The following is a 15003-nucleotide window of genomic DNA, read 5'->3' on the forward strand; positions in this document are numbered from 1 at the left end:
AGTAAGACCCTTTTCTTTTTTAGACCAGTAAGATATATACATTGTATCACTGTCCCTAAACCCCAGAGAGCACTAACTTTAGCACACTTCTAGCCACTTCCTACGATAGTTCTTGAGGCCGGATACAAAAAAATTCCATACAAGCTAAGTTGAACCCCTGTGGAGAAGGGTCTGTCAAAACCATAGTCCATATGCTGTTACATTGTATTTTTAATAAGGGTGCAAGGGTACATTTCATTACTCCCCATTTAATGAAGAATCCAGGCAACTCTTGATTTATTCTAGTAGAGTTGTTATTATCAGACCAGTATGATTCCAACTCTGTGAACATGGCCAGATTTTGATACACTGTCTTCAAAACTAGGCACACTGTGATCACATCAATGAACTAGTCATGAACTGTTTTATTTTGTTCCTCCACTGCTGATTGTTGTCTTCTGGTCAGTAGCCATAATAAAGATATGGGTGTAGCTCTTGCTGATTTTCTTGATCAGCAAGTCCTAGGTGAGGCTGAAAGTCTTGGATCTGGCAACATTCTATTTAAAAAGAAAAACCTTTGCTTCAATATCCTCACTTTTTTGGAAGTAATAAATGATTATGCAAATATGCCACAGAATTTAATACTTCATTTATCTGACAAATTTCAAAACAGAAACTCATCAGAGTTGCTAAACACATACTCTATGTTGTGGTACATTCTTGCCATATGAAACTATTTGCTGTTAGTTTTTCTTTAATATTATATAGTTTTTTAAAATTTTATTTTATTTATTTTCTCTCCGGCCTTTATTTTTATAAATAACTCAAGGCGATGAGCATACTTAATATTACTTCCTCCTCCTATTTCCCCCACAACAACAACCCTGTGAGGTGGGTTGGGCTGAGAGAGAGTGACTGGCCCAAGGTCACCCAGCTGGCTTTCATGCCTAAGGTGGGACTAGAACTCTCAGACTCCTGGTTTTAAGCCCGTTGCCTTAACCACTAGACCAAACTGGCCTCTTAGTTACAAATTAAATTTTGTTTTGGAATGTAGAATTTGCTATGTAACATTTTTCAGATTATACTACCCAAGATCTTGTTCACACTGAAGATTTTTTAAAATTTAAAAGCTATATATCTATGTATTTCATTATTATCTCACTACCTTCTTCAATTTGGTTGATGAAGAGTAATCCTAAAGCATCTAATATAGAGACACAAGAATGGATTTAGCTAGCGCTTGAATGAAAGACCTTGGAATGCCGTATGTATAAATAAGCTCTTCTAGGTACGTTAACATTCTCAGGCAGCGATTAGCAATGTAAAGCAATGTAAAGGCCACCAAACTCAGATAGATGATAGACAGACACACACACACACACACAAAATAGCTTATTTGGGAATATGAAAATCACCAACATTTGGTGATGTTGGAAACAACTGTTATCCCTGGCTCTCCAAGAAACATTTAGATTCTTACCTTTTTGTTCTTTGTCTAATGATTTTTTTACACACTTGTATTGTGATAAAAAGTTTTGTGATTATGATGATGTATACTGTCACTAGATAAACATAAAAAGGCTCTTAGAGCAGCAAGATCTAGTCTTGATAACAATCATATGAGGAATTGCCCTGTAATCCTCATAACAGATGCTGAATGTCTTTTGAGATTGCAGGTAACAGGAAGGGTGTGTTCTATGTACTGCTATTATTCTCTTCGTCTTTTTTCAAGGATTTAAATCCTATTTAAACCAACAGCTATGTAACTAAAGGAAGAAAATGCCTGATCCCAGGTGCCAGGTTAGTGTCAGATTTTATTAGTGTCATAGCAATTCCTGGCATGAGTTTAATTTGGATTTCCCATTATAGAATGAAACTTGGGAAAATTAAATACTGCATGGTAAGATATTTCCATGTAATCTAATGAAAAGGGTTAGGGTTTTATTTTAATAATTCTCTTTAGTCCTTCAACAGTATCATCTTCAAACTTCTGAAATATAGAGGCTTCTGTAAACATAAAATAAATTTAAACCTTTTATGTTGTGTTTCTACTCTTAGTTTAGCTTTGTTAAACAAACAAAACTGCATAATAATGGCAGGTAGCTCTCCAGAAATTGCATCTAAAGCTTCAATAGCATGCTTCTTTGTTTTATTGTGCATCCCCTCCTCAAGAAACCATCACTAGAATCCAGCTTCTGGAAGATTGGCATCCTGTCTCCAACCTTCCCATTTTAGGGGAAATATGTATGCTGATGGCATCTAGTTGTACTTCTGTGCCTTTAGCTGACTAAGTGATGCTGTGGAGGTCCTGTCTCAGTGTCTGGAGCCTGTGGGTGTCTGGATGGGGAATAACAGGGCTTAGATCAACCCTAGCAAGACTGAGCAGCTTTGGGCTGGAGGTCTTCTGGATCCAATGATTTTCCATATTTTGAGGTAGCACTACTGCAGACAGAACTGGCATGCAATTTGGGAATTCTCCTGGATTCGCAGCTCCTGTTCAAGGAGATGTGGCCAGCAAGGCTTTTGCAAACTTTCTATTGTACACCAATTTCACCCCTTCCCGGATGAGGAGGCACTGCATGCAGACACTCATGCTTCCGAGTAGATTATTGCAATGTGCTGTAATGGAACTGCCCTTGAAGAATATCTGGAAGTTGCAATTAATCTAAAATGCAGCAGTGCAAGAAATTATGGGCATGCCTCAGTATAACCATGTTACACTTTTGCTTCATGAGCTGCATTGGCTCACAGTAGTTTTCCAGGTGCAATTCAAATGCTGGTTGCCACCTGTAAAACTATGTATGGCATGGGACTGGGATATTTGAGGGACCACCTCTCTCCAGTTGTTTCTACCAATTCCATTAGATCTGGCATGCTGCAGGTCCCATTGCTTGAAGAGTATCATCTAATGGGACCCAGGAAGTGTGTCTTCTCTGTTCCAGCATCTGCCCTTTGGAACCAGAGATTAGATTGGCCTCAACCCTGCTGGCCTTCCATAAAGTCCTTAAGGCATGGGGGTTTGGAGGTAGTTGAACTGGTGAGTTGTGTGATTTTGTTCTGATGGCTTTACCCTTAAGTGCCATTTTTCCTTTGTTTCTGTTTTCATGTGTTTTTATTATCTTTGTAATTTGTTATTATACAGTGGGGTTTTTTTACTGCTTAGCTTCCTCAAATTGCTTTGCAAGAAGAGTGGCATATAAATCAAATAAACATTTATGCTGCAGTCTGGGACTGATTTTCTTAAGTATTACTTTTGATTGAACTCAGTGAGACTTCTGAAATGAGATTTGCATTGCCCATTCCTCTACTGTGCAAATCCTTCTTGGCCTTTTATGCAAAACTCCTGGATTATAATTCTAATAGCTGCTTAATTATCTCCTATTACTTCTGCAGTATGTTCTTCCTACTTCTTTATTTGGTTTGCCCCTTGAACCAGGCACAGTTAATTTAACATTGTTTTTGCTTTCTCTTTGCTAGGTTCTTCAGTATATAGAAATGCAGCTATAAATTAAACAGGTCAGGGAGCCCATACTATCACTACTGAAGGAACATCATCCCTTTGAGAGAACTGTTGGATAGCTTCTTTTTCTTCCGTTAATTTAGGTCCCCCCTGTCCAAATGGTACCATCCATTCCTGAAGAGAATTTTAATTAAGATGAGAAAAATCTGTTCTAAAATTTCAGTACAGGTAGTCCTCACTTACCAACAGTAATTGGAACCAGGAACTTGGTTGTTAAGCGATGCAGTCATAAGTTGAAAAACCACGTGACTGCACCGCTTAGTGACAGCAGTCCCAGTTGCCATTGTTAAGTGAGGACTGTGCTGGTCATTAAGCAAGGACCTCACGTGACCATGACTTCCAACTTTCTGCCAGCTTCCCCATTGATTTTGCTTGTGGGAAGCTGCCAGGGAAGGTCGCAAATCACGATCACGTGACTGCAGGGACACTGCACTGGCCATAAATATGAGGTCTGGTCATAACTACCACTTGTTCAGTGCCCGTCTTAAATTCAGTCACTGAATGAGTGGTCTTTAAACAAGGACTACCTGTATTTTAAATTGTACAACTTCAGTGACTTGGTGGAAAGGCAGTATATAAATGTATAAATAAATAAATTTACAAACTCAGTAATAGGTTTTGCATTCTTAAAGCCCCAAGTTGCATAGTATTTTCTTTGAAAAATATATTTGGTAACAGGTGGTGCTAGAGCTCTCATCCATTCATAGTACTAAGTTAGATAGACCAATGTGAAGCAATAGGGCCATGCAAAGAATTCAAAGCATGTTTTGCCATGTGCGTTAAATGTGAGCAAAGGCTCTTTGAATCATTGAAAGAGCCACATCTTATGCAGAGGAGCAAAAGCAAAGTGAGGCCGATAGGGGCAGCTTTCAAAGCAGCTGTGTGGACCTCACAAAAGCTGCAGCTACTTTAGCCATACAAAGAGAGACGGTTCATTTGTAGGAATGTGTATTGCAAAGCATCTCTTCCAAATGCTTTGCAAAGCCTCAAAAAGAGAACTCTGTAAGTGGTAAATTTGGGGCAATCATTCTGACCTGAACAATATCACAGCTGTTGTAGTGGAAACACTGGTTGGAGGGAATATGGTATCCACTGCTTTGAACTCATGGAAGAAAAATGGGTCGAAATCTAATATTTATTTTATGCATTAGATTTATCTAGCTTGAAATGTTACTTCAGTGCAATTTGGGGAAACTGGTGGGAATATTATTTCAGGCAGTTTTGCTTTCCTCTATACTTTGCTCTTTATTCAATTTTATAATTTCTAGGAAAAAGTGTTCATAAACACCACATTGATGTTTATTCATCTGAATTGAGGACTTTACCATCTGCCTTGAAATAGGCATTAATTAATTATATTTCAGTACATTCTTGGGGACACTTTACTTCACCTTTTAATTAACATGGTCATTCATATAGATGGGATGGTGGCAGCACATAATATTAATTGTTGTCCCCTGTAGCTCTTCACACTTGATCTAAAAATCTGTGATAATTATTTTCTTAGCTTTGGCTAACACTATTATGAAGATTTGCAGAAAACGTTTAAAAACGCATGGCACTGTTGCTTTATAATAAGTATTAGATATGTTTTTAACTAGAATGCATTATACCAAGAAGCAAATAGTGGTCAGTTAAAGCATACATCAGCTAGGCTATCTTGAAGCTGTTCTTGTAGTTCTGGTAGATACTTGAATTAAAAATTCATTAACCCAATCTTCAGTCTTTCTAATCCTATACATTATAGATGAAAAATGTTTCTATTTGCAGAGCGCTTTATGCTTATCTGCTCTTCTTTTTAGTAATGTCTAATGAAGTTAATGCTTCAGTAATAGAACTTTCAACAGTTTAATTGCAGAAAAGAAGGAACAATCGTTTTTATTGTTTACCCAGTGAAGACTTTCTCAGTTTCTCATTTATCACTGTTACAAAAAAGATACAAAACATTGGATTGTTTGTACTTTTTTTCCCTACCAAGGAAAGTACCATGTGATAGAAGGTATAATTTCACCAGTTAGTGACAACTATGGGAAGCTAGGATTGATAGCAGCAAAGCATCGGATAGCAATGGTTCGGCTTGCGGTTGAGACATCCGACTGGATCAGAGTGGATCCTTGGGAGAGTGAGCAAAGTCAATGGACAGAGACTCTCCTAGTACTAAGGTAGTATTATTGATACTGACTGCCACTTCTAGTAGAGTTTAGTTGAATATTTTAGTGACAAGATACAATCCACAAGCCAAGAAGAGAGCAAACATTACTTTGCTTAGAAGGCTAACAGGTTGTAAGTAGAGTCCTCTCATACATAGAGGAGGAGAAGGTAGATTAATAACCTTTAACATTCCCTTCTCCTCATCTTCCAGTCAAACATCTTCTTCTCATTCATTTTTTTTTAATTTCTTATTTTTTCCAGGGCTGAATATAATGATATTTCCTTTGACACAAGAGAATGCCTGGGAATAATACTTGTGTTGCTATCATATCCAGCTCCCAAAATAGAAGACTGTACTGGAGCTCATTTGATTACTGATTGATTAATTTGTGATACTCTATTTTGTTTTTAAATTTGTGAGTAATCATTAGAGTAGAAGGTTTGGGTATAAATTAAATAAATTGAAACAAAGTAATGTTGACAGCATGATGAGATCAGAGATGCAAAGTTTCCCTTGTGCACCTCAGGGCCTCATTTTTCCCAGAGTAGATGGAAACAGAAATATTACTTTTTTTGTCGTTGTATTTTGGGGAATGGGAGCACTGAAGGCAACCCTTAAAACTTCTGAAACTCTCTTCCACTTTTGGGGCACAGTGTCAACATTCCACACAAAGCTTGACATGAGCCAGCAGATGTTTGGCACCTTACTTTAAATTATAAGCAATTATTAACAATTATTTAATTGCTTTTGGGTGATTTCATTGCAGCTTTTTAAATAATACATGAAATTTATTTTTATTTAATGTATTTTGTAAAGAGATCCAATAAAAATACTATTTTATGTCACATATATCCTAGGAGAGTATATAAATTACAAATGTACGGTCAACAGATGTTCCAATTGGGCAAGAATGTGAAGTACTGTTGACACACATCTTGCAATACACAGAATTGATCTGGCAAATTCTCCATCCCTCTCATTAAACTCTGACCTGAAGTACACAGCAAGACGATTGAATTTTAGAAACTGCCAATGGAAGGCAATCACAAAATGTATCCCTAAGAGGATTACCTTATAATGAGACCTTTGTTTTATACAGACACCATTACAAAGAGCTACTTAAATCACAGGATATCAGAAAACTGCCTGGAGAAAACACTTGGCCCAAAGAAGCAGCAGCTGAGTCATCAGTTGGTTCGCCAATTACAGGTTGGTTTATGCTGTAACTTAAGTAGCACTCCTTGTGTAAATGATAAAAGTCTATTACCTTTAACAGACATGGGTGAAGTTAGATATTCAAAACTTTGATAGCTAGAGCTGATGGTCAACATTTGGATAATAATGCCTGAAGGGAAGCAGCTATAAATGAGCTTTCAATGTTCAAGTGTGAATGCATGGAAGGGCAGGGGTAGAAGGGTGAAAGTAACATCATGAAGATCTTCACCCTCCATGCAGAGTGCCCCAAGCCTTTGAGATTTCTGCTTTATTGGATTCCCAATGGGAAAGCCTCTGTGCAGAGTTCTTTTTTCATGTTCTAATGAATGTGCATAGACTGAGGCAGAGACTGTCACTATAATAGCACAATAAGCTATTAATAAGCTATAAGTGGAGAGCCAGTTTTGTCTAGTGGTTAAGGTGCTGGGCTAGAAACCAGGAGCCTGTGAGTTCTAGTCCCGCCTTAGTCATGAAAACCAGCTGGGTGACCTTGGGCCAGTCACTCACTCTCAGCCCAACTCACCTCACAGGGTTGTTGTGGGGAAAAGAGGAGGAGGAAGGAGTATTAGGTATGTTCACTGCCTTGAGTGATTTATAAAAATAATAAAGGCAGGATAGAAAATAAAATAAATAATAAAATAAGTTTAAATGAAATGTTTAAATTGGCTCAACTGTGTGGGAATACCTATGTATGTACAACTATGCATGCAGGGACTATGTGTACATTGGATGTATCGCATATTGATTGATTGATTCAATTCATATGGCCTCCCAACTCAAATTCATGACTCTGGGTGGCTAATAACAGTTTAAAACACCATAAAGCGTAACTATAGAAAGAATACATACATAATCGGCAGCGGAGGTAAAAAAAACAAACCAGCAGCAAATAGTACAACCATTGCAGGCTGTGCTGCACATCCAGATCCCCAAGCTCAGTGATACAACCATGTGTTTAAAGCCTTACATAAGGCCAGCAGGGTCAAAGCCAATCTAATAGCTGAGGGGATGATGTCTCAGAGGGCAGGCACCATGACAGAAAATGCTCTCTTCCTGGGTTCCACCAGATGGCATTCCCTAATACTTGGAGAATGCCTCTCCTGGACCTAATGAGATGGGTTGAGATAATTGGGAAGAGGCAGTTCCCTCAAATAATATCCTTCTAGAAAGCCTATCAAATATTATAGGTAACAACTATAATTATGTTTTCTTTTTCTTAGCTATATGCATTTCTCCTAGTTGTGCTCATTCTTCCCTGAGGGTACTTTAGATGAACATTTAAACTAGTATTACATAGTCAAGCCAGGACAGATGTTCTTCAGCAGAGTTCTACATTGATCTTGATTCTAAGGGGAAATGGTGATTTGGAGCTTGTACAAACACACTTTCTGAATCACCTTTTTTCTTTGGCTCCAGCTTATGACATAGCCCTATTCTTCAGCCACCTGCAAACAATGAGTGATTTCAAATTTACTACTCCTAAATTATATTCAATCCCATGCATGCTGTTGATTGGCTTGCCCAGATATGTATTTCCACATATCTTGTACCTTGTATTAATATTATTATAATTGTTTTGTGGATCATAGAATGTAGTCCCATTATAATGTACTGTACAATCTCATTTTTCTTCCATTCCATAGTCCTCAATAGAAAACCAATAAAAAGAGAGAGAGAGAAAATGTATAGACCTTGTGGATTGTGCCAGATAATTAGAAGGTTATAACTGCATCAGAATTTGAAGGCTAAAGAAACATTGTAATAACCAAGAGAAATGTTTCTCCTTAGCTGCACTAGAGGCAAAAATAAAATGTAAGAGATCTATCCAATAATCATAAAATCATGATATTGACAATGGAAACCTAATGTTCAGTCACATGATGTCTGTCCTGGAACACCTTGGAAGACAGAGAATGGGTCCTTTGACAGGTTTTTGCCAAACTTATAAAATATTACTTCAGATATTCCTTAACTTGCCTTGAAAGAAGGTTAAGCTGTTCTGAGTTTATGTTATGGGTATGAGAATAACCTGATTCCTTCTAAAAAAAAATTGAAGGTCTGAATTCATCTGGCTAAGGAAAACAGTCCATCTTTCACTCTCTAAAACCTATTCAGTAAAGGAGAGTGATGCTGTTCTGGAGTTACAGGAGCTGAACTTCAAAATGTAGGAGAGGTCCAACTTGCTTAAAATGCTGATATGATTTATCTACCCTTAGTTACCAACTCAAAAGGGGCATGGTGGCTCAGTGGTTAAGATGCCAGGCTTGTCAAGCAGAAGGTTGCAAGTTTGGTGATTCGAGATCCGAGTGCCATGTGATGGAGTGAGCTCCTGCACTTGCCCCAGATCTTGCCAACCTAGCAGTTGGAAAGCATGCAAATCCAAGGAGATAAATAGGTACCGCTTCAGCGGGAAGGTAACAGCATTCCATGACTGCCATGCTGGCCACATGACCACAGAAGTGTCTTCAGACAGCGCTGGCTCTTCGGCCATGAAACGGAGATGAGCACTGCCCCCTAGTGTCAGACATAACTAAATGGGAACCTTTACCTTTTACCTTTAGTTACCAACTCAGTAGTTCATATTTGGATTGTCTGCTTTGGAAGATGGTGATTGTATGCACTGTCAGGTCAAGTGATTGTCAGGTATCAAAGATGCCAAGACCAGTTTTAAAAGTATTTGTAGAACCCTTCAGCATTGATCAGATTATGCATGGTTTTCAAATGCTCTACCCAACAGCACATTTTATTAGCTGGAGAAGTTGGAATTTTGGGGGTTGTTGTAAAATTTCCCTTTCTGGACATGACAGTTACTTTCTGAGCCTACTGAGAAAACAATATTTCTATCTTCTTAGTTTAGCATATAGCTTGAGAAGATTTCAGTTATTTGCAGTTTGCCTTTAAAAAAGAAAAAAATCCTACTCAGGTATTTTTAAGTATTCTTATTGCTTTACTGCTTTTTCTCCTTCAAACTACTATTGAAGTACTTCACATTTCTAATTAGGGTCACTAATTTAGCATTATATACACAGTTATTTCTTTAAGAAAACAAGGAATACCTGATTTTTATTTCAACTCAGTCATACAACATGGTTGTTTTCTTGGTTGTTTGAGAGCTCTGCCTCTTAGTGAGATCTTGTTGGGTATTAAATCTAGCAGTTTCTTTTGTGCTGCTGGTAATCTCTCCATTGCCTAACCTGGCTAACCTTCTGGAAAGGTCTTAGGGAGTGTTATAATAACTTTTGCACTACCAGTATTGATTCATATTACACCAGTCAAAAGTGTACAAAAACAAAGGCCCAAGAGCTGAAGTATTATTATAGGCACTTGACTTCAGCAAAAGCTATTATCTGTTGTGAAAGAGCAAGATCATTATTTAACAGTAGCTCTCAAAAATTGAAGGATATTATATGCTCACTTTTCTTCCCATTGAACTTGATTCTTTTGTCAGCCTTCTTTGAAAAGCCATTTAGTTGTTCAGTTTTGGCTACAATGTTTGATTTTTTTTTAAAAGAGATCCCTATGTTTTTCTCACAGGTTTTATTCTGTGACTTCAGGACAGGTAGAGGTATTATACATCATTTCTCTATCATGTCATTGAATGTCATCTCTTAAAGATCTTTGTTTACTTATTCAGGAGAAACCTGCCATGCAGATCTCCATCAAGAGCTTAGAACATAGCCTGATTTATGTCTGTGATGCCTCATAATCTCCTCTTGCTGCTTTTGGATTTTTCCTTCTTTTGAAAAACGAGATAATATTAATACATTTCAAATGGTCTGTTCATTTTCAAAATATGTACCGAACCCAGCTAATATGTTTAGTCCCAATGAATTCATTGCAATTGAAATTAAAATCCATAGCTAGGGGGTAACGTAGGCTAATATAATATGCAATTTCAAAGGAGCGTTTCTAACCTTGTTCCTGTGTGAAAAAATCCTGCATACAATTAAGTTTATAATTCATAAGGATTAGATTCTGGCATCTCCATATAAAAGAATGTAGCCAATAAGTATTGGAAAAGTTTCTAGGGAAGCTATGATGCATTATGGCCTAGGTAGTCTAATGACTTGTTACAAGGCATTTTGTTCAACAAGAAAGTTTGGTCTAGTGGTTAAAGTTCCCCACTAGAATCCAGGAGACTGAGTTCTAGTCCTGCCTTAGCCATGAAAGCCAGCTGGGTGACTTTGGGCCAGTCACTCATGGTCTCCCAGTTCCTAATCTAGTGCCTTAACCACAATTTACCAGATCAAAAAATGAAATAATCATAGTCTGACAATTATATGTTGACTTTTAGTGATGCATAAAATCAATAATTTTAAAGATGTAGGAGCATTAGAATGCCTCCTTACAATGTTTCTCTCCTTTAGGCTTTATGTTACTGTCTTTCATAAGAAGCCTGATATATAAAATCAGTAATGCCCTTTAAAAAAAAATTAATAAAACAGAATAGGTGTGCCTCTACCCTGATGATATTTCAGATGATGGGAAGAGTCCTCTTCAAGGGAGCATTCAGTCTCATTTAATGGCAGCTATGTGTTTGTTGATAGTTTTAAATAATTTAGATTATTATTTATTAGTTTTATGGATGGATGTTATGATTTTATTAGTATTTTATCTCGTATGTTGTAAGCCTGTCTGGGGCTTGTATTGGTCGTGAAAGTGATGCACCAATTGCAACGTGTGCACGTCCATAGCTGCCTCTCCAACTCTCGGTAGCCTTTCCTGTGAATCAGGTATTCAACCCACTTCCTCTGCATCTAGAATCTAGCAGTGCCTCCACCTCATATTCTTCCTCCTCATTTACCAGTATGGGAGGGGCGGTGCTGTCTGTAAACTCAGAGGCAGGACGTGCCTCTTTCACTAGCAAAGACTGATGGAATACAGAGTGAACCTTCATCAATGCTGGCAATTGCAGCTGGAATGCTACTGGGTTTATTTGCTTAATCACTGGGAAGGGGGCAATAAATTTTGAGTTCAGTTTCTTGAAAGGCCTTGTGGAAGTCAAAATTTTGTCAAAAGCCACACCAAATCCCCTTCTGCAATTCTAGCTCCCTCTTGTCTGCATGCATCTGCTTTTTTTTTTTTACACAGCCTTTACTAGTTGTAGCTGTTTCTTTAAGAGGCTTTGGGCCACTTGCCTCTCATGCAGGAAATGGTGCTTTCTTGCTTGGTGGTTGGCAAGACTGGTGGGTAGAATCCGTAAGTTGCCTGGAACAGGGACATACCAATAGAGGAGTGTGCTGCATTGTTGTAAACAAATTCAGCAAGAGGCATGAGGTCAGTCCAGGTGTCTTGCTGATATGGAATATAGTATCTTAAATATTGCTACAACAGTTGGTTAACCTTGGAGGCCGCATGATGCAAGGAAGACAAATTAATTTTAATAGTTAAATGCAAGAAGGCCTTCCAAAATTTGAAATAGAACTAACTTCCTCTGTCTGAAATCACATGATTGACCAATCCTCTATATCTAAAGATGTGGTCCAAAAAGAGCTGAGTTGAGAAGAAACATAATCCTTAATGTTTGCACAGAGGCAAGGCCACCAAAACTCTCTGAGGGCTCTGTGTTGGGTTTTAAACATCTCCCCGTGTCCTGCTGTTTTGTTGTTGTGGCACAGCTGTAGTACCCCTTCCCTTAGGGGAAGAGCAACATATAAACTTCCATTCTGCAACAGCTTCCCTCCTTCCACTGTGAAAGGCGCAAAATTACCTTGCTGGACTCCTTGGAAGTCATCCATCTAGGCCCTGGCATAAGCATCCTGCTGCTGTGCCCTAATTCGATCTAATAGATCAACAGTCTGTCTCCCTGCTCCCAGCTTTTCAGGTTGGTCTCATTTATGAGAGATTCGAAGTTGCATGGCTGGAGCATCATTGCGGGGGAGGGTGACTGGCACATCGTACTCCGGCTTACGTGAGAGGGTATCTGGAAGTTTGTTTTGGGAGTCCAGAATGTAGGAAATGTAAAAATCAAAGCGAGAGAAAAATTGTGCCCACCTGATTTGCCAAGGGGTGAGAGACTGATTGCCAAGGGGTGAAAGACTGTACATTCTGCAGAACCTCTAAATTCTTACGGATTTGTATAGAGTCGGCAGCTCCTTCCAGCAGATGTCTTCATTGCTGAAAGGCAGTTTTTACTACCAGCAACTTCTTATTGGAAATAACATAGTACCTTTCTGCTGGGAGGAGCACTCTAGAATAAAACGCACACATTAGTAGATCTGCCCCCCCCCCTTCTCCAATACTGCCACATCTGAAGCATCCATCTGCATCACAAAGGGGCAGGAAGGATCAGGGTGGTGGAGGAGGGGCTGAGAAGCAAAGAATTCTTTTAACTCTTGAAATGCTGCTTCCTCTTAAGTTGACCAGGAGAATCACCGACTCTTTTTTAAGAGCTGAGACAGCAGTTTTACACAGTCAGCAAAATTAGGGATACATTTTCGATAGAAATTAGCAAAGCCCAGAAAAGTTGCACATCTTTCACATTATGGGAGGGAGGGTGGCATGACAGAATAGACTGTAACTTTGCTGAGTCCATCTGTATGCCTTTTGTTGAGGTCTGTACCCCAAATAGTCCAATTGATGCAGGTCAAATGCACATTTTTCTAGCTTGGCAAAGAGCTTGTCCCTCCCACATTCCTGCTGTGGGTTAAGCTGCCTTTTATCTGACTGTTCCTTTGGTTGTGTCTCATTGCCCTGTCTCCCAAGGTCATTCCCACATACCATTATAACAACATACAGATGGATCAGTGGGAGAAAATGTGGGTAAATGGGATGAATTTCACATTGAGTTATAATTTAAGAGAGAACCTTTATAAAATGATGTACCATTGGTATATAAGTCCAGAGATATTATCTAATATGTATAAAGTTACTTCTAGTCAATGTTAGAAATGTGAAAAGCATGAAGAGACATTTTACCATGCATGGTGGACTTGTGAAAAAGAAAAAAAAATAGATACAAATACATGTAATGATACAAAGAATGTTCAAGATTAATACTGAGAAGAAACCAGAACTCTCTTTATTGGGACTTCCGGGTAGCCAATTAGAAAAGACTCATGGAAGATTGATTTTACATATGGTAACTGCAGCAAGATTATTATATACACAGTGATGGAGAAATACTAAAACACCCACAATGGAGGAACGGATTGTAAAAATGGCAGACATGGCAAAAATGACAAAACAATAAGTACTTTTATAAAAGACTGGAAACCCTTTATGGACTTTTTGCTGAAAATGGAAAAAAAAGTGAAATGATGATTTCTGGATTTGATGATTGAAAAAGGATTGAATAAGGGGCTGAAGGGATTTTTGTAATACTTCAGAGGAAGGACAATGAGTTTATTTATAACTGTTGAAAAGAAGGTTGGAAGTCACTTATTTTTTATTATTCTTGTTTCTTTATCTTGTTTCTTTCTTTTACTGTCTTTCTGCACTTTTTCATCTTTCTTCTTTTTCTTTATATATTTCTATATTTGTCTTTTATCTATGTAAAAACTCTTAATAAAGATATATTTAAAAATGGATTTCAGTTATGGAAAAACAAATTCTGACTGAATGTTAGAAATAAAAGCCTCCTAACGGTAAGAGCAATTTGGCAGTGAAATCAGTTACCTATAGAGGTGGTGGGCTCCCATTCATTGAATGTGTTCAAACAAAAGCTACTTTGGAATGCTTTGATTTGGATTCCTGCACAGAACAGAAGTTAAACTTGATGGCCTAAGTGGCCCCAGGGCCACAACTAGGGTCTGTGTCACCTGGAGCAAACATGGATTCCGTGCCCATTTTGGCACACACACACCCAGCGCTCATTTTGGCACCCCACCAGCGTGGCGCCCGGGGCACATGCCCCGGTTGCGCCCCCCCTAGTTGCCGCCCTGAGTGGCCCCTCCAATTCTGTGTTCTAAAGAATTTTGCAGGAGAAGAAAAATAAATGATTTTTTGTCTGGATTTTGATATCTGTTGCTCTCTATATAGCTACTGTATATACTATATATGTAAAATGTGGAAAAGGAACTTGCATGTGACCTACAAAGTTTGCTATCTTCTCATTACAAGCTTTAAGAATTTGTTATACGAAATATTACAGTGCAAAAAGGCTTAACACATCACAAATAAGGCTTGAGCTGCTTCT

At 38.3% G+C, this 15003-nt stretch overlaps 1 protein-coding gene across 2 annotated transcripts in view; it reads left to right on the forward strand.

Moving 5' to 3' along the window:
• NMNAT3 (nicotinamide nucleotide adenylyltransferase 3) overlaps positions 1–15003 on the forward strand; it is a 43903-nt gene that overhangs the window by 25660 nt on the left and 3240 nt on the right. For both annotated transcript variants that reach the window (XM_063306711.1, XM_063306712.1), the window contains exons 3-4: positions 5478–5661; positions 6751–6860. In XM_063306711.1, the coding sequence (XP_063162781.1) occupies positions 5478–5661; positions 6751–6860 (294 nt within the window). The remainder of the gene's footprint in view (positions 1–5477; positions 5662–6750; positions 6861–15003) is intronic.

The sequence above is a fragment of the Candoia aspera genome, chromosome 6, assembly GCF_035149785.1.
Source record: "Candoia aspera isolate rCanAsp1 chromosome 6, rCanAsp1.hap2, whole genome shotgun sequence".
NCBI lineage: Eukaryota > Metazoa > Chordata > Lepidosauria > Squamata > Boidae > Candoia > Candoia aspera.